This window comes from Protomyctophum bolini (genome assembly GCF_963924005.1).
Source record: "Protomyctophum bolini genome assembly, chromosome: 1".
In the NCBI taxonomy this organism is placed as follows: Eukaryota; Metazoa; Chordata; class Actinopteri; order Myctophiformes; family Myctophidae; genus Protomyctophum; species Protomyctophum bolini.
Window position 1 is genome coordinate 1,364,064 of NC_137862.1, and position 27,591 is coordinate 1,391,654.

Here is a 27,591-nt window from a genome sequence, read left to right on the forward strand (position 1 = left end):
AGGAACACGTTTTCTGACCAGTTCCTTTCCCCTCCATCAGGCGCCCCGGCTGGCCAGGGGGAGGCAGTTTAGAGACCAGGATTACTGCATGTTTTTTGCAGTACACAGGGAGAACATGTGAGGGTACCTACCCTAGGGGACACAGGGAGAACATGTGAGGGTACCTACCCTAGGGGACACAGGGAGAACATGTGAGGGTACCTACCCTAGGGGACACAGGGAGAACATGTGAGGGTACCTACCCTAGGGGACACGGGGAGAACATGTGATGGTACCTACCCTAGGGGACACGGGGAGAACATGTGAGGGTACCTACCCTAGGGGACACGGGGAGAACATGTGAGGGTACCTACCCTAGGGGACACGGGGAGAACATGTGAGGGTACCTACCCTAGGGGACACGGGGAGAACATGTGAGGGTACCTACCCTAGGGGACACGGGGAGAACATGTGAGGGTACCTACCCTAGGGGACACGGGGAGAACATGTGAGGGTACCTACCCTAGGGGACACGGGGAGAACATGTGATGGTACCTACCCTAGGGGACACGGGGAGAACATGCAAACTCCACACAGAAAGGCCCTTTCGCCAACCCCCCTTCGGGTATGGGCACTGATGACACGGAGGAGGGAACATGCCGCCAGCGCCCACAGCGTCCCCAGCGGGAATCGAACCCAGGACCTTCTAGCTGTGAGGCGACAGCACTATACCAACTGTCCCACCGTGACCCTGACACATTCCTAAGCCAATAATTAATGAGCGGTGATCTCTCCGGTAGGAGACTCAAATGTAGGTCATTTGAGTCTCCTACCGCCTTCATGGTGACTGCTCCGCCCGTCACCAAATTCACGGCTTAGGAATGTGACAAAAATACATAAAAACAAATCCATGAATTCAAGGCTTTCCTTTCCGTGGGGATGAACTAATTTACTACAGTATGTCCCTAAGCTGAACGATTGGAACCTGTACTGTACGAAAGATGGATAGATAAAAACAAATACTGGTCTGTAAAAGCATTTAGAATTGAGAGTTAAATTGCCCCTGGATTCGTGGAATACTTGAACACTGGTCTGTGACTCGTTATTTAAGGGCTTCTTTCACAACTCCTCTTTGTGATTACAGGCACATTACTAGTAAATCACAACCAGGGGACAAAACAAGGCTTTTTAATGGTTATATGTGGTTGTGGTTGTTATTATTATTATTACCATGTATACATGGTGGGTGTAGGATGCATGTGAAAGTGAACCTCCTGAATAAAGAAGCACATACACATGGAACAAGTGAAATAACATACTGTAACGTGTTGTGTGTGTGTCTGTCCTCCAGTACGGCTTAGAGCGGATCCTAAATAACATAACGTGTTGTGTGTCTGTCTGTCCACCAGTAATAACATAACGTGTTGTGTGTCTGTCTGTCCACCAGTAACATAACGTGTTGTGTGTCTGTCTGTCTGTCCTCCAGTAACATAACGTGTTGTGTGTCTGTCTGTCCTCCAGTAACATAACGTGTTGTGTGTCTGTCTGTCCTCCAGTAACATAACATGTTGTCTGTCTGTCCTCCAGTAATAACATAACGTGTTGTGTGTCTGTCTGTCCTCCAGTAATAACATAACGTGTTGTGTGTCTGTCTGTCCTCCAGTAACATAACGTGTTGTGTGTCTGTCCTCCAGTAATAACATAACGTGTTGTGTGTCTGTCTGTCCTCCAGTAATAACATAACGTGTTGTGTGTCTGTCCTCCAGTAACATAACGTGTTGTGTGTCTGTCTGTCCTCCAGTAATAACATAACGTGTTGTGTGTCTGTCTGTCCTCCAGTAATAACATAACGTGTTGTGTGTCTGTCTGTCCTCCAGTAACATAACGTGTTGTGTGTCTGTCTGTCCTCCAGTAGTAACATAACGTGTTGTGTGTCTGTCTGTCCTCCAGTAATAACATAACGTGTTGTGTGTCTGTCTGTCCTCCAGTAGTAACATAACGTGTTGTGTGTCTGTCTGTCCTCCAGTAATAACATAACGTGTTGTGTGTCTGTCTGTCCTCCAGTAATAACATAACATGTTGTCTGTCTGTCCTCCAGTAACATAACGTGTTGTGTGTCTGTCTGTCCTCCAGTAATAACATAACGTGTTGTGTGTCTGTCTGTCCTCCAGTACGGCCTAGAGCGTATCCTGGGGGAGGAGAAGAGTCTGGTCCTGTTGGCCAGAGCCATCGACCCCGGCCAGCCTTCCATGATGACGGACGTCCTCAAGCTCCTGTCGGCCATCTGCATCGTGGGCGAAGAAAACACGTATGTCCTCATGCCGAACATTATTTGTGCCATAACCCATTGTGACCTTGAGAAAAATCTGTCAGTTTTCTGAAAAAAAAAACATGTTTCTATATGTCAGTTGGTGCTCAAGCTTTTTCATGTCAAGGACCCCCAGAATTATCTCTATTGGGCCACGGACCCCCATCTCAAAATATGTAGTTCCAGGGACCCCCCTAGTAAAAGCCAATATTTTAGTTAGAAATCACACCCGTGTGAACTGAGTGGTGCAACTCCCCTCTTTCTCCCCCTCCCTCCTCTCTCTCTCTCTCTCTCTCTCTCTCTCTCTCTCTCTCTCATATTAGCAGGCAACAGTGCAGCACTATCTCTCTATCTTTTTCTGGCACAACAGCGCCCCTACTGGTGCTCATAGTCACATTAACACATTAACGTGAACTGAACACGGACATTGCTGTTCCTTGGAGTGGTTGCACCACTCAAAAATGTTCACTCTGAAATATATATTCAAAGACTTTTGCGGCCCCTTTTTCACGACTTTTCAAAAATAGCAGATCTACAAGCTCGTAGCGCGCCACTCGGCGCGCTTGTAGATCTGCTATTTTTCAATAGCTAAAGTAGAACACAATGCTTTAAAACACCAAAAGGGGTTATTATAACACCTTTCATTGTAGCATCCACTACTGCAGGTTCACTTTCTCTCTGAAATGCACAGAATGGTCCTTTAGCTCAGAAGGGGCTCAGAGTGATGACCGTGCTGGTAACTGGGAAATGCATTCCATTGCTACCTTGCTTAAAACCCATTTTGGGGTCGGGAACCCATGTTGGTGTTTTATTACTTTATCTATTGAAAAATAGCAGATCTACAAGATCATAGCACTGCACCAAAGTGGTGCGCTTACGAGCTTGTAGGTCTTCTATTTTTGAAAAATCGAAGAACGACTGACGTAGAAACATAGCTTTTTCAGAAAACTGTCAGGATGTGTAGAAGACATTTTATAGAATCTGATCTCGGGTCAGAATGGGGTTAATTCATCGCTACCAGCCAAATACTATAACGGGTATATTGTGTACAGCTCTCAGATCAGTCTCACAGATCGATGATAGGGATTTGATCCACTGACGCACTAGCCTGCCACTACGTTGGGTTTCATGGGAGAGTTATGTGTGTTGGGATAGCATGCATGGCCACATACAGTGCACTCTAATGGCATACATTGATCAGTCAGACAATACTGATTTTGCACCAGTATTGGCAGATATGTCCCATTCATTCAGAGGATAATTTTTGGCAGACACATTTTCAATGTGTTGTATTGATTGACACAGGGAAGGTATTAAAGCTCTTTCAGCGCCACCTGGTGGTCACCAGTTTAGGCTTTGAGTGCCAATTCTCCCATTATAAAGAAAGACACAATTTGTAATTCTATTATGCATGTAATGTGCTTGTCATCTGTACACCAGATTAAGAATATATATTAAAAACAAAAATACAAAATCCCAAGGGAAGACGTCTTGTCGTCCGTGGCATCCGGTACTTAATTGGCAATTAGACGTTTATGGCTACCAAACAGTTTTAAAGCCTATTTATTAATTTTTTGAGTGTGTACCGTAATATTATAGGAGCAAGATTAGTAGATACAGGTAGAGAATGTAAAGGAACGGTGCAGAGATTACATATGAATTTAGAATAGTTGGTTTTCATAAACATGTTTCCTGAATTAAGTTGTGTTAATGGCCCGTGCCATTTGGACACAGGCCAGGGTCTGATCCAGGATTATCCCCTCCAAAATAAAGTCCCGTGGCTGCATGTGTTTTGCTGTGAAATCCGCAACAAAAAAAAAGCGCAATTGCACGCATATAGCCCCCAAATATGTCCCCCTCCCCCCCCCCCCAGTTAAAAAATACTATCTGTGCCCCTCTGGTCTGAGATCAGCCTTTGTTGGGTCGCCTGGAGGAGGTTGACTGTTGAGAGACCCAGAAACATCCAATGACTCCAGATAACAACACTGATGATGGGTCCATGTTTGTGCATCAGTATGTTTTATCCCATTCTGACCTGAGATCAGATTCTAAAAATGTCTGTTTGAAAATGACAGTTTTCTGAAAAAGCTATGTTTCTATGTCAGTCGTTCTTCGATTTTTCAAAAATAGCAGACCTACAAGCTCGTAGCGTGCCACTCGGTGGCGCGCTACGAGCTTGTAGGTCTGCTATTTTTCAATAGCTAAAGCATAACATAATGCTATAACACCAAAAGGGGTTCCCGTTCAGAATGGGTTAATTACTGTTATTCACTTTAAAACGCAGCATCAGTGTCCATTTAAAAGGAGGGGCGGGGCGTTGGCATGCGTGGGACAAACTGCCCTCAGATGAATGATTGCATTTGTTTTGTTCTCTGGTGTGTTTCATTTTCCCATTTAGTTTGGAGAAGGTCCTCGAAGCGATCACCACGGCCGGGGAGCGGCGCTCCACTGAGAGGTTCAGCCCCATCGTGCTGGGCCTCAAAGACCGCTCTGTTCAATTACAGGTAAGTGCAGAGAAAGGCCTTATGCTGCTGTTGCAGTGCAGAGAAAGGCCTTATGCTGCTGTTGCAGTGCAGAGAAAGGCCTTATGCTGCTGTTGCAGTGCAGAGAAAGGCCTGTTGCTGCTGTTGCAGTGCAGAGAAAGGCCTTATGCTGCTGTTGCAGTGCAGAGAAAGGCCTTATGCTGCTGTTGCAGTGCAGAGAAAGGCCTTATGCTGCTGTTGCAGTGCAGAGAAAGGCCTTATGCTGCTGTTGCAGTGCAGAGAAAGGCCTGTTGCTGCTGTTGCAGTGCAGAGAAAGGCCTTATGCTGCTGTTGCAGTGCAGAGAAAGGCCTGTTGCTGCTGTTGCAGTGCAGAGAAAGGCCTTATGCTGCTGTTGCAGTGCAGAGAAAGGCTTGTTGCTGCTGTTGCAGTGCAGAGAAAGGCCTTATGCTGCTGTTGCAGTGCAGAGAAAGGCCTGTTGCTGCTGTTGCAGTGCAGAGAAAGGCCTTATGCTGCTGTTGCAGTGCAGAGAAAGGCCTTATGCTGCTGTTGCAGTGATAATGTAGTGGTGAGGTTATGCCTTCCAAGACAGGGCTCCCGGTTTTCCATAAAAATAAAACGAATAAAGAATAATAAAACAACAATTAGGGGGAATTACTGTACAATGCAGATGGTTTGTTTAAAGGACAACTTTTATTACATTTTTAATAACGGATGTAGTCACTACGACCACAAATGTCCCAAGAAACTAGCTAGCCTAGCCACCGAGTTTGCTATAGCGCTCTGGGAGAACAGAGCAGCTGAATTCTTTGTTTTGATTAGGTGGTGAACGGTGCTGGTTTGACCCACGGCTATAGAAGGCTGTTTCAAACCAATCAGATTGCTTCCTCGAAACGACCCTGTGGTATAATTGTAAATCAATGACAATGTAATTATTTATCTATATTTCAGCGTTGTTATGGTGTGGCCCAGAAGGGCTCTGCTGGTCTGTATGTACAGTATGTACAGTATGTCACCAAACCATGTGTCCTCCTAATCCAACCATAGACTGTAAAGAATATGGACAAAGCGTTCCGCGGGTCTAACATGAACGTAAAATGAAGCCTGTCAGTCCTTGCACTGTAAGTCGCCATCTTTCTAGATCCGTTTGGGCCCAGCTGGCCCATTGGCTGGCCCAGACAACGAGGCGGGACTTCCCCCCTTCTTCTCCGTTGGTTTTTATTTTGACTCGAGTGGGAGGGGGATCCCGTTCATAGACTGTAACGGTAGCCACGCCCCTCAGAACATACGCAACTTTATTTTATTTATTTTTTAAATAAATGGGACCATCATTTTCCAAAAAGAATATTATGACATTAGAAATGAGACTTTAAATATAGTGACTGGAAGCAGAAAGTATTCATGACCATGTTTATTAAGGTAATACAGTCTAGGTGAAGTTGGGCCCAAATACATGGACTTCTATGGGGCTATGGGTTTTTCTGGGTCCAATGACAGCGCCACAACAGGCCATTATACTTTTACTTTCAGGAAATCCCGATTTCCTCAGTGGCTTCACAAAATATCTGTCTGACTGCCCCCCCCCCTGAACACAACGTTCATATTTGCTGTGACGACTAAAAGTGGTGACTATGGAGGGAAAGACAAATACGTCACAGGAACTCCCATGATCTGCTGCAGCCGTTTGGAATAATTGATTGATTGATTGATTGAAATCTTTATTAACAGTTTGCAGAATTACAGTACATTTCAAGCACAAACTCAATACAAAGACTGTTAACTGTGAGTGGACGACCCAATTAAGCCTTACACTTGTTTACAACAGGGTCCACATTGTTCAATTCATCAAAACATTTAGAGACAAACAAATAGACACTTCTATGTAGTTAAAGAACAGAACAGGAATTCATCATATAGGAAGCGAAAAGGGAAAAAAAAGTATATATACAGTGAGGGGAACAGGGGGATAAAAGAAAAGAAAACGAAAGACAGAGTGTAGGGCGCCTGCACACAACACCATGCGTTGATGCCATGTGTGCATATGTGCAGGCACCCAACACCACGTCCATACAAAAACATAGTACAATCCATAGTACAAAGACAGAGTGTAGGGCGCCTGCAGACAACACCATGCGTTGATGCCATGTGTGCATATGTGCAGGCACCCAACACCACGTCCATACAAAAACATAGTACAATCCAGATACCAATTCAGCTTTTACAGAGGCCAGTTTCGAATTGCAGCCATCCGTAGGTGCCCTTTGAGAGCAGTTTTGAAGGAGCCAAGGGATTCACATGTCTTAATGACTGTTGGTAGGGCGTTCCACATTTTGGTCGCATAGGAGCGAAAATAATTTAGTCCCTTGTTTGTGCCGAATCTGGGTTGTACATGGTTTGTTGCACTCCCTCTGGTGTTGTGGGTGTGGACTTCGTTTACATTAAGGAAGTATTTAGACAGGTACATGGGTATCTTGGTGGTGTATCTAATCTTGTGGACCAGACCCATTGCAAGATGCTGTACTCTGTCGTCGACCCTAAGCCATCCCAGCCTGTCAAAGTGGGCAGGGGTGAGGTGGGTTCGGGGGGTGAGGCCAAGTAGGAGCCTGACCAGTTTGTTTTGGGAGGTCTGGAGCCTTGTTTTAAGGGCCTTTGAGGTGCTGTGGTACCAGGAGGTGGATGCATAGTCAAAGAAACCTTGTACAAGGGCTCCTGTTAAGGTCTTCAAGGTGTTTTTGTCGACCAGTGAGGAGATCCTGTAGAGGAATCTTGTTCTTTGATTGACTTTTTTGATTACGTTGGTGGCCATCTTATCACCGGAAAGATTGGCCTCCAGGATGGAACCTAGGTAGGTAATTTGATCCTTCCGTGTGATAATATCATCACCAACTCTAACCAAGAAGCCATCTGCCTTTTTGAGATTACTATTTGATCCGAAGAGAATGGATTCAGTTTTTCCCAGGTGTAAGGATAGTTTGTTATCAGCGAGCCAGGTGCAGATTCTACCGAGTTCAGAGCTGAGGGTCTTTTCAACCTGCAGTTTGTTCCTGTCCGAGACCAGCAGTGCTGAGTCGTCTGCGAACAGGAACAAGTTGCAGTCACAAGCTGAAGTCATGTCGTTTACATATATTAGGAACAGTAAAGGCCCTAGTATGCTTCCTTGTGGGACGCCACAGCTCACTGGGAGGGGGGGGGGACAGTGTTCCGTTCACTTCCACCATCTGTTCTCTCCCCTCCAGGTAGGATTGCATCCAGCTCACTGATGTGCTATCAAAACCAATAGCTTTAAGCTTGTTAACCAGTATGGAGTGGTTCACGGTGTCAAAAGCCTTTTGGAGGTCCAGCATGACCATGCCGCAGTATTTTCCAGCATCCACCTCGTGTTTGATGTGGTCGCTCAAATAGAGAAGGCATGTGTCAGTGGAGTGGGATGTTCTGAAACCAGATTGGAACTCGTACAACAATTTATTAGTGGCAAGATACTTTTCAACCTGTTCATAGACTATTTTTTCCATCACTTTCGAGATGGAGCTTAGAATAGAAATAGGGCGGTAGTTGCCGGGTTCTAATTTGCTCCCTTTTTTGTACAGGGGGGTTACTTTGGCCAGTTTAAAATCTCTGGGGACCTGTCCTTGTTTGATGGAGAGGTTAACTATGTGGGTGATGACTGGAGCTATGGAAATGGCTGAGTCTCTGAGAAATTTGGAGGGAATATTGTCATGGCCAGTGGCCTTGTGGGGTTGGAGGGCACTCAGTTTCTTAAGTACCTCCTCAGTTGTTACCATTGTCATTTTAAAATCATCTTTACAAACACCTAGGTTTTTGTAGAAGCCTTTGATGTGCTCTACACCAAAACGCCCAGAGTGGGAGGGCAGTTTGTTAACCAGCATTGTTGCAATGTTTGTAAAGAAGATGTTCAAGTCACAGATCAACACTGTAGCACCTCAGATAACAACGGTTGCATCAACAGCTCAATCAAAACCTGAGCAAAGATCAATGCCACGGTTAGTTTTTAGTTGACAGCCTGGTATTGAAAAAAGCAATGAGATCCATTGTAATGAGAGAGTGCTGTATAAATATAAACTAGTTTAAACTAATATAAATCAGTAAACTATATAGATAGATGGATGCTTTATAAAGCCCCCCTTGTTCCAAAGTTAGAAGCTGAAATGTTGAGTATAGGTTATATATTCCTCTCTGTTGCTGTTGTGACTTAACCCATTCTGACCTGAGATCAGATTCATACGAGGTTTCCACTATGGACACACACTGGTCTGATTAACCCATTCTGACCCGAGATCAGATTCTAAAAAATGTCAGTCGTTCTTCGATTTTTCAAAAATAGCAGACCTACAAGCTCGTAGCGCGCCACTCGGTGGCGCGCTATGAGCTTGTAGATCTGCTATTTTTCAATAGCTAAAGCATAACATGATGCTGACACCAAAATGGGTTCCCGTTCAGAATGGGTTATTGGTGTATTTTTTTTAATGATTCCCTTTGTAGACATATAATCTTTGTGCAGTTCCTTATCCCCTCCTGATACCTCCACTGGAGATGATGCATATGGTTCTGTATCGAACGCTCACAACACTGTAGTACAGTGAGCAGGGACAATACTTGATTAACCCCTTTTGGACTGAGTCGATTAAAAATCTAAATTCTAAAATCTTGAACAAAAATGAAAAAACCCATGTTTCTATGTCAGTGGTGCTCAACCTTTTTCATGTCAAGGACCCCCAGAATTATCTCTATTGGGCCACACGGACCCCCATCTCAAAATATGTAGTTCCAGGGACCCCCCCCCCCCCTAGAAGCCAATATTTTAGTTAAAAATGTTCGCTCTGAAATATATATTCAAAGATGTGTGCCACATTTTCACGACTTAAAAAAAAAATAGCAGACCTACAAGCTCGTAGCGCGCCACTCGGTGGCGCGCTACGAGCTTGTAGATCTGCTATTTTCTTTTTCAATAGCTAAAGTATAACACTTAAGACACCAAAAGGGGGTTCCCGCCCAAAATGTGTTAAAGCACATTGTCTCTATTTAATTGGTAGCTGTGGGATGTGAAGAGAAAGTCGAATCATCCTCCATCACCCTTTTTCCTCTACAATACGTACGGTAGCACATGCACACACACCCACCTATACACGCACACATGCACACACCCACCTATACACGCACACATGCACACACACCCACCTATACACGCACACATGCACACTCGCACACGCACACATGCACACACACCCACCTATACACGCACACATGCACACACCCACCTATACACGCACACATGCACGCTCGCACACGCACACATGCACACACACCCACCTATACACGCACACATGCACACACACCCACCTATACACGCACACATGCACACACACCCACCTATACACGCACACATGCACGCTCGCACACATGCACACACACACCTATACACGCACACATGCACGCTCGCACACGCACACGCACGCCTGCGCTGTAACCACACAGGAAGGATGGGTCCACAGAGCTCTGGCATGGAACACCATTTGCTTCTAATCAGTATTCTGTATTTCCACATTATTATTCAACATCGCAACAACTATTAACCCATTCTGACCTGAGATCAGATTCATACGAGGTTTCCACTGGACACACACTGGTCTGATTAACCCATTCTGACCTGAGATCAGATTCTAAAAATGTCAGTCGTTCTTCGATTTTTCAAAAATAGCAGACCTATACAAGCTCGTAGCGCGCCACTCGGTGGCGCGCTACGAGCTTGTAGATCTGCTATTTTTTCAATAGCTAAAGCATGACACCAAAATGGGTTCCTGTTACGAATGGGTTAAATCATGATCTGGGCCCCGTATACTAGGGAATTGTCTGTCTGTACCAGAAATGGGTCGAAATCCATACACAAGAAAAGTAAGGATGAAATGGGGAGGGGGGGGGGGAGGAGGAGGAGGAGGAGGAGGAGGAGGAGGAGGAGGAGGCAAAGCGTTTGACATGATATGGTGGAAGAGAAACGTAAAGTAAAGGTAGAGAGAGGTAGACCAGAAGCCTGGGAGAGAGACTAGAGGGGATTACTCTGCCTTTTGTAGAGAGGAGGAATTTCATACACAAACACATCTGTATCCATTAAACTCCAGCCTTGTGCGCCGGATGGTTTAGAGGCTGTTAGTTGTGTTTTATTGATGCATTGTGGAACGTTATTATTTCCCACTCGCTAATAGACGGCACTGATCCCTTTTAACCCCATGCATTATTAACCCATTCTGGGCGGGAACCCTTTTTGGTGTTTAAAGCATTATGTTATGTTTAGTTAGAAAAAAAAACTTTAAAATGTGGCACAAATCATTGAATATATATTTCATAGCGATAGTTTTTAACTAAAATATTTTCTTCTGGGGGGTCCCTGGAACTACATATTTTGAGATGGGGGTCCGTGGCCCAATAGAGATAATTCTGGGGGTCTTTGACATGAAAAAGGTTGAGCACCACTGACATACGTAGAAACATGGGTTTTTTTCAGAAAACTGTCAGGATTTAGAAGACAATTTTAGAATCTGATCTCAGGTCAGAATGGCTTAAAGCACAGCTCTGCTATACTTCCATGCTATAGTGTGGCCAAAGGCTTTCTCCCCCACTCCTACTCGCACTCCATCTCCCTTGGCAGTCATTGGCTTAGGGGAAGTGTGCAGAGTAGAGTAGACAATAACTGTAAATGGGACACACTGGGGACCACGGAACTCAACTGCTCCCTAAACGCTCTCCTGAGTGGTCAGACTCAGGAGACTCCTGAGTGGTCAGACTCAGGACGCTGAGAGTACAGTCATCGTGTTATTGCTCAGTAAATGTAAAACATAGTCTTTGCTTAAACACATTAGACCTGATAATTGATTCTCCCAAATGTCTTCTAAATCCTGACAGTTTTCTGAAAAACCCTATGTTTCTATATGTCAGTCGTCAGGACCCCCAAAAATATATGTAATTGGCCGCCGACCCCCCCATCTGACTATATATGTTGTTTCAGGGACCCCCCATCTGAATATATGTTGTTTCAGGGACCCCCCCCCCCCCCCCCAGAAGCAAAGATTTGAGTTAAAAACGTTCGCTCTGAAATAATATATATTCAAAGATTTGCGCCACATTTTCACGATTTTTCAACCCCATGCACTATGAGCTTGTAGATCTGCTATTTTTCAACAGCTAAAGCATAACACAATGCTTAAAACACCAAAAAGGGGTTCCCACCCAGAATGGGTTAAACGTATTTAAATAAATAACACATTAAATAATCCAAGAGATGACAATACATTGGTTATACATTTTGTCAACAATTAGCATAAGTAGTTGAACATTAATCAAATAAAACGGGAACAAAACAATACATTATAATAAATTAAGTCGACAGTAAATAAATAAACATTGACATACAGTATGGATATAAACTATTCAGATAACTGTGAAAAATGCTATTGTTATAATTATATACGGTGATTTCCGGACTATAAGCCGCTCCTTTTCCCCGCGCTTTGAACCCTGCGGCCTATAACATATAATATAATATATAATACATATAATATAATAATACAACGCTGCAACTAATTATTGATTTTTACAGCTATTTTTCTCTATGGCCGGCGGCTTCTCACCTGTGGCTTGTACAGTATATGGACACATTTGCTATATATATATATATATATTTATATATATATGTCCTAGCCCCAATGAAACTGATATGTTTTAATTGGCATTTCATTTGAATTGCCTATATATTCTTTTATTTCGTCGTAGTATTATTTGCCACAAGACTGACAGGTTGAGTGCCACAACGAGAGCACACTATCAAATGTACAGTAAACCTTGTAACATCCCGACGTCCTTCCTGCATGCTCCCCAGTGTTGCCATGTCCCCCATTTCACACATGAGTGCATCGCTTTTCTGATCAATAATTGATTTTCCTGTCCGTGTTTGCCTGGGCTAGAGTCACAGAGTCACAGGTTTTAGCAGTCAGTCCCTCCCGGTGCGGTAAGCCAAACTCAGAGGGGAGTGAGGGACAGCTTCCAACGGGCAGGCCTGGCCCTGAGACTAACAGTTGGTTCTGTGTGTGTGTGTGTGTGTGTGTGTGTGTGTGTGTGTGTGTGTGTGTATATGGTCTGCTGCTGTTGCATTAATATTAAAATTAACTCCCTAGTTGGTGACTGAAGGAAAAAACAGACATGCATTAGTTATGGTCCTCTGGCTCCTAGGGACACACGGAATATCATTTAGAATGCATGGCCTCGTCCTTTTCATCTAGCCTCTGTACAAAGGATTCACTCCCTCGTCTCTCTCTCTCTCTCTCTCCCCTCCACCTTCTCTAGGTGGCCTGTATGCAGCTCATCAACGCTCTGGTAACATCTCCTGATGAGCTGGACTTGAGGCTGCACATCAGGAATGAATTTATGCGCTGTGGCCTGAAAGAGATATTGCCGGTAAGCACTGGATAGCACTTGCCCCTTCCCCCAACACACGTATATGTGCGTGCACACACACACACACACACACACACACACACACACACACACACACACACACACACACACGCAGACTCTCGCTCTAGATGAAACCCACACTCACCTTGTATTAATATTTAAATGAGTTGTCCACTTGAGTGAAATATTGTAGATTCGCTCCAGCAAATAATTTATGAAACGCAGAGGAAAGGTCGCACGTCCTCCATCTGTGCCAACACCCCTGGAACCAATAATGCTTCTAGTGCCGCGTCTAATACTCTCCCTGCAGACAGACAGACAGACGCTCACACCGCCTACCGACCATGTTTACCTGCTGTAAGCAGCTATACGTACACATAAATTAAAATGCCATGATGAATGATACTGTTTAGATGGAGATCTCACTCTGGACTGAGGCTGTGGTTTATGTGTCTTAACCAGTGTTGTTTCTGTCGACTAAAACTAAGACGAAAAATGTTCGTCGACTACCTTTTTTCACTGACTGAAACTAAATGGAAACTAAATAAAAACTGAGCTATTATGACTAAAACTAAGACTAAATGTGTTGACAATTACGTCAACAGATAAAACTAGACTCAAAGATTAGGAAGGGACTAGTGGACAAGAGATCCAGTAGAAGTCATTTTACACTTGGTCGCATGCTGTGAGCTTGTAGATCTGTTATCAACAAGTGTAAAATGAGTCATTACGACGACATCAAGGCCCGCCAAAATACATTTTAGTCGACTAAATCAACTGCAGATTTAGTCAACTAAAATCTTATGACACTTAGTCGACTAAAACTAGACTAACACTAAAACATTCCAGGTGACTAAAATGTGACTAAAACTCAATGAAAACTATTCAAGAGACTATGACTAAAACTAAAATAGAAATGTGCTGCCAAAAACAACACTGGTCTTATAACGTCATATCAAACGAGGTCTGGAGACTTAATCAAACCTGCCTTTATTACCTGTCATGGCGTTTCCCTTCATTCCTACCCTCTGTTCACGCTGGGTTGCTGTTATTTCCTCGTTGTCTCCAACAGCACCTGACGGCCATCAGGAACGAGGCTCTGGTCATCCAGATGAAGGTGTTTGAGGAGCATAAAGAGGAAGACATGATGGAGTTCTCTCACAGACTGGAGGACATCAAGTGTGAAATGGAATATCCTTGTCATCAAACGTTTTTTTTTTTTTTTTTTAAGATTAGTTTATTTTTACTCAAAGCTTCAAGGTTTTCTCTTAAAGGTAGAGTAAGTGATTTCACTCAAAAACCCTTAGGTTTCGTTTTTGGCTGTGGGACCTAAGCCTTCGTCCAATCAGGATAGAGAGTCAAAAACGAAACCTAAGGTTTTTTGACCCCCAGGGGTTAACTGGGGACAGGGAGGAACTCCTTATATGGTCAGCACACTCTATAGTAGAGAGGATTATCACAACAAAACAAAAACATAAGTGATATTTGAATTAAGTGAAATCACTTACTCTACCTTTAACTCTTCATTACATCACAGGCAGTAGAATCATTTTATTTAGAACCTCCTCAACTGTGATAAAAAAAAGACCCCAGTGTGTGTTAATTATATATATTCATTTTAGTCGCTACAACAACATGGAAAAGCGCTAATAATTCACCAAAACATATTTTTATACCCCTTTATTAATCACTGTTACAGTCTCAAAGGGCTTTACAGGCCTTCATTTAACACGAGAAACAAATGACACAATGTTCCTGTTGTTAAATAATATCAAACACACGACACACACTAACCAAGGGAGGTTCCCTACATTTGGGTCCATAACAAAATGCAAAACAAATAATGAAATTAATACATAAATGACAGAAAAAGAAAACCGTTTTCTTGCTTAAATAGAAACAAAACAAAAATACGTTTTGTATTGTTTCTTTGGCTTTTTCAGGAGCCTCCACTTCTCTGTGGGTGAGGCCACAGTAAAAGGTCCCCACACACCGAGCGTGAATAACCCATTTTGAGCAGGAACCCTTTTTGGTGGTTACATACATTGTTCTACTTTAGCTATTGAAAAATAGCAGATCTACAAGCTTGTAGGTCTGCTATTTTTGAAATATCGTTAAAATGTGCCTCAAATCTTTCAGAAAATTGTCTTGGCCTGCATGGAATAAGCCTCTGTTCCCATCTGCATAATGACAGTCCTTGACTCTTCAGCACCGATGTGGGGGACGTGTTCCACGTGGTTCAGAGCACGGTGAAGGACAGCAGCGCTGAGGCCGACTTCCTCTCCATCCTGCAGCACCTCATGCTCATACGCAATGACTACGTGGTGAGGTACGTACGTACGGTAAAACCACATCAACACGCATGGAGAGAGAGAGTCATAATGTCACCTTTTCACCTGCCTGGAAATGTACCGGTAGTCAAAATTACATTTGCCCTTTTTTATGTGTTGCATCTATAGAACAGTTTGCTGCTTCTCCACATTTAACCCATTCTGACCTGAGATCAGATTCATACGAGGTTTCCCACTGGACACACACTGGTCTGATTAACCCATTCTGACCCGAGATCAGATTCTAAAAAAATGTCAGTCGTTCTTCGATTCTTCAAAAATAGCAGACCTACAAGCTCGTAGCGCGCCACTCGGTGGCGCGCTATGAGCTTGTAGATCTGCTATTTTTCAATAGCTAAAGCACGACATGATGCTAACACCAAAACTGGTTCCCGTTCAGAATGGGTTAAGTCTGAGTCATAACACAACTAAGTGTAAAACGTATCGGCCCAAAAGCTATTCTACAAGCTACACGATGTGTACGACATTATTTTACCTAAAATGTAGTCTTTATTATTGCCGATGGAGCGTAGACCTTTACAGACCCTGATGAGGGGTGAACAGAGCACTGGGCCCTTTGCAGAGGTACGCCTCAGTCTGTTCTAAATCTCCTCAATGGCATACTGTGGTGCTAACAAAGAGAATGCTGCGTCTTTCATCTTCTAACCATCTAATGCAACTATAGCTCCAGAGCATTTCTCATCTCCTTTTAATGTTGCTTTTTCAAAGGTTCTGTTTTAAGTTGGCTCTCTCTCACAGCTGGGGTCAGAGCTAAACCTTGGCTTGATCAAAGACGAGACTCTAATCAGAAGAATATGAAATATATCAGCAGCTGTTTTTTTCACCCCCAAAAGAAAAACAACACCGCAGAATGTCTGTCGCCTCACGGTGGTTATAGCACATACTGTGTGATCCTGTAATTAGCACAGAGACGTGCGACTCATTCCCTGCTTCTGGAATGAGTATGAAAATGTTAAGTATATTGGTGACGCGGCGCCTACACATTGGGTGACTGTCTGTCTGTCACTGCAGCACCGATATAGAAATAAATAGCTTGACCTTTTTACAATCTGCCTTGAGCAGATGTGGTGGATATTCCATCATTTGCTCTTGATGACATCTTTATCATTACTTATTTAATTTGGCAGTATTGAGAACGCACGCACGCACAGACGCACGCACAGACGCACGCACGCACCCACGCACACAGTCACGCTCACTCTCACACATGTGCAAAGGCCATGCCTGTTGAAATTGAGGCACACAAAGTAGGCTACACCTAAATTTAGCCATTTAAATATTTCCATTTCCAAAATAATTACAGTACAGTGTACTGTGTACACTACAGTTAGGCTCATCACACACAGGGATGAGACCATGCACAGTTATCATGTACAGTTGGGCTCATCACAGTATGTGCTTTTAGAGACACAGCAGGTGGTTGCTTGTTGCAGCCATTGTTTTTAATCAACATAAAATGGCAGCTTTATTATCTCAGCATTGGCGAGGGGGAAGAGTGCAGGTGCTGCACGCACGCACGCACACACATACATACATATAATCATTTTTAATATTTTTAAATATTTGTTATTTTTTATTACTTTTACTCATATACATTTGTGACCAGATTTGACTGAGAACATTATTTTTGTTTCTTTTTTCAAAATGAGTTAATAGCACTGCAGGCAGACTCTTCACATACTAGAGCATGTCTGAAATAAGTGTTAGAGCTGAAATCGACATAAATATGAAATAAATGCTTAAACATGTAGCTAGGTGTAATGTTAGAGACCACAGAAGACATGTAAATATGAAATAAATGCATGTAGCTATAGGTGTAATGTTAGAGACCACAGAAGACATGTAAATATGAAATAAATGCTTAAACATGTAGCTAGGTGTAATGTTAGAGACCACAGAAGACATGTAAATATGAAATAAATGCTTAAACATGTAGCTAGGTGTAATGTTAGAGACCACAGAAGACATGTAAATATGAAATAAATGCTTAAACATGTAGCTAGGTGTAATGTTAGAGACCACAGAAGACATGTAAATATGAAATAAATGCTTAAACATGTAGCTATAGGTGTAATGTTAGAGACCACAGAAGTGAACCTTTCAAGCCTGTTTTCTTAACTTGCTGTTTCTCTGCAAGACATTATACTCTATAAGCCATATCTCCAAAACCGGTGGGTCAAACTGAACGAATATGTCAATTTGAAGCTATGATTCCCTGCTTTCATAAGACATGAAAAAACAAACAGTGACTCAGTCAAATTGAGTCACATTTAATAGAGTTAAAATATCCTGCGTGCTATTAGTATTAGCAGGACGTCACGTGCAGCTGATCATGCTGTGATCTCAATTGGCAAAGAACAACCCAAGCAAGTCGATGACGTGACAAATGTCAATCCAAACCCGCATCAATAGCGATAGCTTAGGGTTGAATGCATACATTCATACACTCACAACACCTCCTGTTCCCTGCCATCCTTCTCTGTCATGCTGTAATAAAGCTCTTTGTCATTCCACATCCTTATTCCCTTTCTGTCCGCCCATCGTCCCTCGCCCAGAGAGAGAGAGAGAGAGAGAGAGAGAGAGAGGTGGGGCTGGAGGAGAGAGAGGTGTCAGGATGGTGGTCGACCAGACCTGTGTTTCTGCTCAGCTGGGCAGCGTTCCTCATTGATTTAGTCCGAGGACTGTAAATTGTGCTGCGTCGCCTCTAAGCTGCGTTGGTCTTGTTGTTTAGGACTTTTAGCTGAATCAAAGGTGCCTTTAGAATATACGCAACCCTAAGCCTGGACGTCAGCTATGAGTATGACTGGACAATAACATGCACAGCCATTACATGGAGCGTCTTGTTTTGTCTGCCCCTTTCATTAAATGATAGTTCATATGGTTCATAACGATGTTTATGAACCATTGTCTATTCATGGTTGTTTAATATGCAAAGCAAAAACACTGTGCAAACAGACTTTTTGTGGTTCTTTCTTTGTCTGAATTGGTCATATTTCACCTATTACTGTAAGACAAGTGTCTCACGTTTATGTATTTTCTTAACATTTTCAGATCCCAGTATTTTAAGATCATCGAGGAATGTGTGTCTCAGATCGTTCTCCACCGCAGCGGTACTGACCCGGACTTCGGCTACCGCAAGCGTCTGGACGTGGACTTCAGCCACCTGCTGGGCAAGTACCGGTACAGCACTTTACTGGGCCTCTATGTCCCTTTCTGGTACCAGAGTGGTTCAGTACACCACCGGGCCTCTATGTCCCTTTCTGGTACCAGAGTGGTTCTGTACAGCACTTCACCGGGCCTCTATGTCCCTTTCTGGTACCAGAGTGGTTCTGTACAGCACTTCACCGGGCCTCTATGTCCCTTTCTGGTACCAGAGTGGTTCTGTACAGCACTTCACCGGGCCTCTATGTCCCTTTATGGTACCAGAGTGGTTCAGTACACCACCGGGCCTCTATGTCCCTTTCTGATACCAGAGTGGTTCTGTACAGCACTTCACCGGGCCTCTATGTCCCTTTCTGGTACCAGAGTGGTTCTGTACAGCACTTCACCGGGCCTCTATGTCCCTTTCTGGTACCAGAGTGGTTCTGTACAGCACTTCACCGGGCCTCTATGTCCCTTTATGGTACCAGAGTGGTTCAGTACACCACCGGGCCTCTATGTCCCTTTCTGATACCAGAAGGGTTCTGAATGAAATGTTTTCATCTTTCAGAGGTGTGTATCGACAAGGCCCGCGTAGACGAGTGCGAGCAGAGAGCTTCTGAACTGGAACAAAAGGCAAGTTTTTCCCACTATTCTGTTTCTTTGAAATCTTTAGTAATGTCTGGAACTGTGGAACTGTGTAACTGTGTAACTGTGGAACTGGAACTGCCATTGCATTTTTGACCCATCTAACTCTCCATCGTAATATTTGCTTTGTTCGTATAGGCCTGATTATGAATGTAGAATATGGAAAATCAAGATTCAAGACTTTATTGCCATGTCAACAGAGTTGATTGGAATTTGTTTCAGTGCACTAAAAACAGACATACAAGTAGACACGTAATCACGATTCACATCACATATTCAGACAGTAGAAAAAGATACAAAAGTACAAACATCATATGAGAACATCAATGTGTCTTAACCATTTGGTACTATATTATGGTTTAGATTCACCACTTTGCTCTGATGACATTTGAATAATAATAATATACACACAACCATGTATACACTGATGCACATGCTCTCTCTCTCTCTCTCTCTCTCTCTCTCTCTCACACACACACACACACATGCACATGCACGCACGCACACACGCACCCTCACACTCACACTTGTTCTTACTAGAAAGAATTGTTCTCCTGCTATGAGATATTGCTATGAGGTACACATTGGTACACATAATCACAGATACTGTACAGCCTTGACCTGCTCACCCTTCAACGCTCAGAAGACTAATTTGACATGCATGGTGGGTGGGGGGGGGGGGGGTGGTATGTCCCTAAATGTCCCTAAATGTCCCTAAATGTCCCTAAATGTTAACAATAGTTTAACCCATTTTGGACTGAAAGGCTTCAACATCCTAAAATTTTTCTGAAAAACCTATGTTTCTATGTCAGTGGTGCCCCAGTGGACCCCCAGAATTATCTCTATTGGGCCACGGACCCCCATCTCAAAATAGGTAGTTCCAGGTAGACCCAGAAGCCAATATTTTAGTTAAAAACGTTCGCTCTGAAATATATATTCAAAGATTTGCGCCACATTTTCACGACTTTTCAAAAATAGCAGACCTACAAGCTCATAGCGTGCCACTCGGTGGCGCGCTATGAGCTTGTAGATCTGCTATTTTTCAATAGCTAAAGTATATAACATAATGCTTTAAAACACCAACATGGGTTCCCGCCCAGAATGAGTTAAGCTCATGTTTGATTTTTGTTTGTGTTCTGCATACAGTATTACAGTAGCTTCCAATGCATTTACTCACATTGCATCCTTCCGTTATTAATTAATGGTGATGAAATTCACATGGACAGATTGAGGTATTAATTAATTATACAGCCCCACGATTACAATCACTCCCGCTGGAAGCAGTTTGACAGAATGCTAATTATTTTATTATCACTTGAACATTTGTTTGTTTGAACATATTCAATATATATGTAAATGTTCCCTGTCCAGTTTGATGAAGAGTTCTTGAGCAGACAGGAGGCACAAGGTCAACTGGCAACGTACGAAGAGACAGTAGCCTCACTGCAGGCTGAGCTACATGCCTTCAGGTCCCAGGTAAACACAACATAATATTATACTTTTATTTTTTATAATATTCATCCCATGATTTTTGTAACCCATTATTTTCACCCAGTGTCAATTATCTAATGTAATCCTGGGCGCTTACACTTACTTTTTGCCAACCTGGGGGTTGGCAAATCAAAATCAAATGCTTCCTTTTATATCCATGAGGAGTCCAAGCTGCTTCTTTTCACCTGACAGAGGAGAGTTTCCCCCGGCCGGACGTATAGTAGCGCGTGGAAGGAACACGTTATTCCGACCAGTTCCTTTCCCCTCCGTCAGGCGCCCCGGCTGGCCAGGGGGAGGCAGTTTAGAGACCAGGATTACTGCATGTTTTTTGTGAGGGTACCTATACCCTAGGGGACACGGGGAGAACATGTGAGTGTACCTACCCTAGGGGACACGGGGGAGAACATGTGAGGGTACCTACCCTATAGGGGACACGGGGAGAACATGTGAGGGTACCTACCCTAGGGGACACGGGGAGAACATGTGAGGGTACCTACCCTAGGGGACACGGGGAGAACATGTGAGGGTACCTACCCTAGGGGACACGGGGAGAACATGTGAGGGTACCTACCCTAGGGGACACGGGGAGAACATGTGAGGTTACCTACCCTAGGGGACACGGGGGAGAACATGTGAGGGTACCTACCCTATAGGGGACACGGGGAGAACATGCAAACTCCACACAGAAAGGCCCTTTTGCCAACCCCGCCTTCGGGTATGGGCACTGATGACACAGAGGAGAGGACAGCGTGAATCGAACCCAGGACCTTCTAGCTGTGAGGCACTACCAACTGTGGCACCCTGTCCCCGATTCTGTACTTTCATACGTCTTCTTTTTGTTACTCACTCGTGAGTAAAAAGTCACGGTTACACATCCTTTCTTTTCTATTTCTAAAATAAGTGAGTGAATTGTAGAACAAATCTGATTACTCAACAGAACTCTATAAGCTTTAGCTAGCATGGAAGTGACATTCCACTTTCTTTCCTCTCCCTCTCATTATGTGTTCTTCTTTTCTCTGTTATTTTATTTTTTGGCCCATTGTCCAGCGGACCCTGCAGTGTGGTTTGACATGGAGGGTGCTCTCCTCTCCTCTCCTCTCCTCTCCTCTCCTCTCCTCTCCTCTCCTCTCCTCTCCTCTCCTCTCCTCTCCTCTCCTCTCCTCTCCTCTCCTCTCCTCTCCCCTCCTCTCCTCTCCCCTCCTCTCCTCTCCTCTCCTCTCCTCTCCTCTCCTGACTAACACTAAGTCTAATGAGAATTGTGACCAGGCAGTAATTCTCTGATCTCTATCCCATATAAGAGGAAATTGTTCTAAAAGCAATTTATTCTGACAGCCGCCTTCAACCGTCACCACCAGGCCTTTACCCAACGCTCTCCCACACTCTAGAGAGTTGTTCTCAGTCCTCGCATGCCGAGATAGCTACCCACTCAGAGAGAGAGAGAGAGAGAACTTCTTTTTTATTTTACTGATAATTTTTCAATTTGGGAGAGTAAACACAGAACGAATACTCAAACAGCGGCTTGGGCTGTGATACATTAAGCCAGAGTAGGCACTATCATGTAGGCGCTCCCTCACATGCGCACCACGCACCACGCACGCATGCACACACACACACACACACACACACACACACACACACACACACACACACGCACACGCACACAGACACACACGCGCACACACGCACACACACACACCCACCCACACACACACGCACACCCACACATGCACACGCACGCACACGCACACAGACACACACGCGCACACACACACACGCACGCACACGCACCCACACACACACACACACGCACACCCACACATGCGCACGCACGCACACACTTACACTTGGTAATTCAGCGGCGGTGTTCTCCCCTCCAGAGGCGGTGGTATAGAGTAAAGGCCCCTGGCTGACCTTTTGTGTGGGTCTTTAATCTAAAACGGCTGCCTGGATCAATAAGCCATTTGCTCTGTATGCCGTACAATTTACCAAGCTTTGTTGCTATTGGTTATAACATTTGATTTTTACCTTTTGGGAAAAAAAAGGTTTTGATCTGTAAAGATTGAGGCCGGTTCATATGGGCGTTTGGCCTCTGTTGGGACGGTTGACGGAACATGTCTCCTCTTAACCATTATCACGCCCAGATCGGTACAGAAGACGGCGCGATAGGCTGGGCTGTGGCAGAACGCCCTCACATCACAGCACAGGACTCCGGATCTGATTACACTTCAGCTTTTCTTCTCTTTATCACATATATTCTTGTTTGTGTACTCCTCCACCTACGATATTGCTTTACCGTATTTCTGCTCACATGCCGTGTTAAAACAAATAGTACCTTGGAAAGCAAAAAATTGATGTTTGCCTACATCGAGAAATGTGCTATTTATGAAAGAAATGTTGGCATGTTTGAACGTTGTTTCACATTTTGACAGTCTCCCAGTTATGTACACAGTAGAGAGCTGCTGTATACTATTCATATACAGTACACCAGTGTTGTTTTTGGCAGCAATTTTTTATAGTCTCTTCAATAGTTTTCATTTAGTTTCAGGCACATTGTAGTCACCTGGAATGTTTTAGTGTTAGTCTAGTTTTAGTTGACTAAATATCATAAGATTTTACTCAACTGAATCTACAGTTCATTTAGTCGACTAAAATGTATTTTGGCTGGCCTTGATACAGTACCATCGTAATGGCTCATTTTACACTTGCTGAAAATAGCCGATGTACAAGCTCACAACCGCGTCGCAGCGCGGCACGTTGTGAGCTTGTAGAGCGGCTATTTTCAGCATGCAACCACGTGTAAAATGACTAGCATTTTAGTCTAGTCTGTTGATGAAATTGTCAGTATATTTAGTCATTGTTTTAGTCATTATGGCTTAGTTTTTATTTAGTTATGTTGTTTTTGTAAGTGAAAAAAGGTAGTCGACGAAAAAAATGTTGTCTTAGTTTCTTTAATTTGTAAAAAAAATGGCAAGTGTGACTCATTTCTAAAAGTCCATCCCTGCATCCTGGGACTCATTACATTGAAAACCTATTTACTGGTCTTGTGTCCTCTCTCCCTCTCCCCCAGGGTGGGGCAGTCCCCGTGGGTCTGTCCACGGCACACACCTGCTCCTCTCCCTTCCCCGGTGGCCCTCCTCCACCCCCTCCTCCCCCCGCTGGGGGTCCTGGGGGCCCCCCGCCACCACCACCTCCTCCCCCACCCCCCCTGCCGCCTGGCTGTGGCCCTCCGCCTCCCCCTGGCGCGCCCCCTCCTCCTCCTCCCCCGGGGGGCTTCGGGGGGGCCCTGGGGTCCCCCACCCACCACGGCGTTCTGCCTTACGGCCTCCGGCCCAAGAAGGAGTTCAAGCTGGAGACCTCCATGAAACGCCTCAACTGGTCCAAGGTACGTACCGTAAGACCTCCATGAAACGCCTCAACTGGTCCAAGGTACGCCCCGTAAGACCTCCATGAAACGCCTCAACTGGTCCAAGGTACGTACCGTAAGACCTCCATGAAACGCCTCTACTGGTCCAAGGTACGTACCGTAAGACCTCCATGAAACGCCTCAACTGGTCCAAGGTACGCCCCGTAAGACCTCCATGAAACGCCTCTACTGGTCCAAGGTACGTACCGTAAGACCTCCATGAAACGCCTCTACTGGTCCAAGGTACGCCCCGTAAGACCTCCATGAAACACCTCAACTGGTCCAAGGTACGTAACCGTAAGCCCCATGAGCCTCTATCTTCATCTGGCTTCTGAACCAGTGTTGTTTTCCTCGACTAAAAACTAAGACGGAAAATGTTCGTCGACTATACCTATTTTCACTGACAAAAAGCTCACATCTAGTAGTAAAAAAACGAAAACTAGAATTAAAAAAACATTTTAGTTAACTGAAACTAATAAAAACTAAACATTTATTAAAAAAAACATAACTAAACTGAAACTGTATTGTGTGTCCTCAAAACTAACTGAACTTATAGACAAAATACCCTTAGTTTTTTTTTTTTTTTTCAACTTAAATTTTATTCATTTTTCATGAACAGAAATGACATACAAGGACATACAGAAAGCAAAAAGACAAACAATCGAACATTACAGTATGTGTTGCCAACTCAGTAAATAAAAAATAAAAACAGTAGATAAATGCTTGAAGGAGATCACACACAGACAGGATGATAATAAAATGAAAATATGTGAGCGTACGCGTGCGTACACACACACACACACACACACACACACACACACACACACACACACACACACACACACACACACACACACACAGACATACACACACACACACCCTCATAATCATACATACACCCACATACAATAATATTGGACAGTAAAATACTGTATATAAAGAAAATAAATAACATTGGTTTTTAGTTTTTGTTTTAATCAATATGTATAATATATGCCTTTCGGATATTTATAATAATTATAATCCTTCTAAATTCATTAGATAAATTTTTTTACGGCAGTTTTCAGCACCGTATGGAAGCATGTAGCCACGCTTATCCTAACCCACCAATAAATAAATAACTGAATTAGAAAAAAATATGTCAAAACTAACTAAAACTAAACTATAATGAAAAAACCAAAACTATTAACCTTGGTAAACACCATGACCTTGTGACAGATCCACATGCAGTTTTATTATATTATTATTATTATTATTGTACAGGAAAAATGAAACACCAGCTCAAAGAAACGCAGGTTTTCAACAACAAGTCAAGGTCACTTATCCCTTCCAACCCTTAAACCCATTTGGCATCCAAAAGGCCCTCCATTTTCTGCTGAAATTAAACGTGAGAAATACAAGAAGGATTCAGGGTGAGCTTTTGGATAAAAGTCATATGTAAATGTCTGTTTAGGAGGCTGCAGATCTAGGGAACATTTTTAAATGTTGTTTTCCGGTCCCATGACTTTGTTCTTGATATGCATTGGCAGCATTATTAATGCTACAGATGTTCCTGCAAAGGGATCGGAAAAACAACTTCCTGACACCCTGCCAAGAGTCATTAACCCATTCAGGCCTGACGTCGAAAAATTAAAAAAAAAATGAATTTCTTTCTGAAAAACGGATGTTTCTATATCAGTGGTTCTCAATATTTCATGTCAATTAAGGACCCCAAAAATTATATGTAATTGGCCACCGACCCCCATCTGAAAATATGTTGTTCCAGGGACCCATAAGCAAAGATTTGAGTTAAAAACTGAAACTCTGAAAGAATAGATCTGAGGCACATTTTCACGAATTTTCAAAAAATAGCAGATCTGCTATTTTCCAATAGCTAAAGCATAACATGATGCTTCGTAAAACACCAAAAGGGGGTTCCCGCCCAGTATGGGTTAAAAACAGTCTGGCGCGTCTCTGAGACGATCAGATCCCATTGTCAGGGCGGTCTCCGCGGTGCCTCAGCAGATGTTGCTCTACCTCTGCACAGTGATAATAGTTCACGCTACGAGTGATATTAGTTCACGTCGTGATTAATAATTAATCTCTTCCGTTACCTCGTTGTACAGCTGTTTAATCCATTTAGGCCTGACGTCGAAATTAAAAAAAGTCTTATAAATTCTGACAGTTTTCTGAAATACCTACAGTACAGTATGTTTCTGTAACAGTGGGTGCTCAATATTTCATGTGAATTCATGTGAATCAATTAAATTATATGTAATTGGCCGCCGACCCCCGTCTGAAAATATCTTGTTCCAGGAACCCCCCAGAAGCAAAGATTTGAGTTAAAAACGTTTGCACCACATTTCCACAATTTAAAAAAAATAGCAGACCTACAAGCTCATAGCGCGCCACTCGGTGGCGCGCTATGAGCTTGTAGATCTGCTATTTTTCAATAGCTAAAGCATAACAATGTTTAAAGCCCCAAAAGGGGGTTCCCGCCCAGAATGGTTTAACAAAGTGGGCCATATGCTTATTGACGTTATGTGGGCAGGGCACCAGTTTAGGATGTGTAACTTTGAGCGAGGGACACGAGGAATGCCCGTGTAATTACACAGCTGTACAACCCTCCCCCCCCCCCCCCCCCCACCCCCACCCCATATGGTGATGTTAATGTTAATGATGAAGTTGTCCTGAAACTTTCCCACTACTAAAGCATTCAAAGTTTGAGGTGTTTACCTTTCAAAGGTCTTTGTGGGTTCGGGCGCTGCTGCACAGCTCAGCCTTGTCTTCAGATCTTAATGAGGTCACGCACTGTAGAGGAGGGAGGAGGGCATCTGACCATGAGGGTGCACGGGAGATCAACTCTCTCTCTCTATCTCTGTGGCTTTCTCTCTCTCTCTCTCTCTCTCTGTGTGTCTTTCTCTCTCTCACGCACGCACACACACACACACACACACACACACACACACACACACACACAAGTATACATACACATATTTCTTTGCACAAGAATAGTAATTAAAACCGCACGCACAGTAATTAAAAGCCCTGGTTTTAATGATGATGCACCTTTTCTTTTTAGTTTCTCTCTTTGACTCTTAATGATGTAGTTCAATAATAATAATAATAATAACAACAGTAAATAATGAATAAGGTAACAGGCCTCGGCCAGTTGGCCTCCACTATTTACTGGTGGTCGAAATCTCTTGGCAGAGACGGTTCTCTGGGTCGGTTCTCTGAGACGGTTCTCTGGGTCAAGAGCCAAACAGTCAGCTATGGAGTATGGACTACTTCTCAAGGCCTCCGCTATAGTTGGCATATGTTAATGTTCTTCATAGACTAAATATTTG

The 27,591-nt window shown here is 43.6% G+C and overlaps 1 protein-coding gene across 1 annotated transcript in view; it reads left to right on the forward strand.

The window, feature by feature from the left end:
- Nucleotides 1-27,591, forward strand: part of LOC308314782 (protein diaphanous homolog 3-like) — a gene marked incomplete at its 3' end in the record, with an annotated part of 217,989 nt that overhangs the window by 81,499 nt on the left and 108,899 nt on the right. The window contains exons 8-16 of the mRNA XM_080762464.1: nucleotides 2,151-2,287; nucleotides 4,686-4,791; nucleotides 13,121-13,231; nucleotides 14,304-14,422; nucleotides 15,444-15,560; nucleotides 18,634-18,752; nucleotides 19,292-19,356; nucleotides 20,740-20,844; nucleotides 23,927-24,241. Of these exons, the coding sequence (XP_080618590.1) occupies nucleotides 2,151-2,287; nucleotides 4,686-4,791; nucleotides 13,121-13,231; nucleotides 14,304-14,422; nucleotides 15,444-15,560; nucleotides 18,634-18,752; nucleotides 19,292-19,356; nucleotides 20,740-20,844; nucleotides 23,927-24,241 (1,194 nt within the window). The remainder of the gene's footprint in view (nucleotides 1-2,150; nucleotides 2,288-4,685; nucleotides 4,792-13,120; nucleotides 13,232-14,303; nucleotides 14,423-15,443; nucleotides 15,561-18,633; nucleotides 18,753-19,291; nucleotides 19,357-20,739; nucleotides 20,845-23,926; nucleotides 24,242-27,591) is intronic.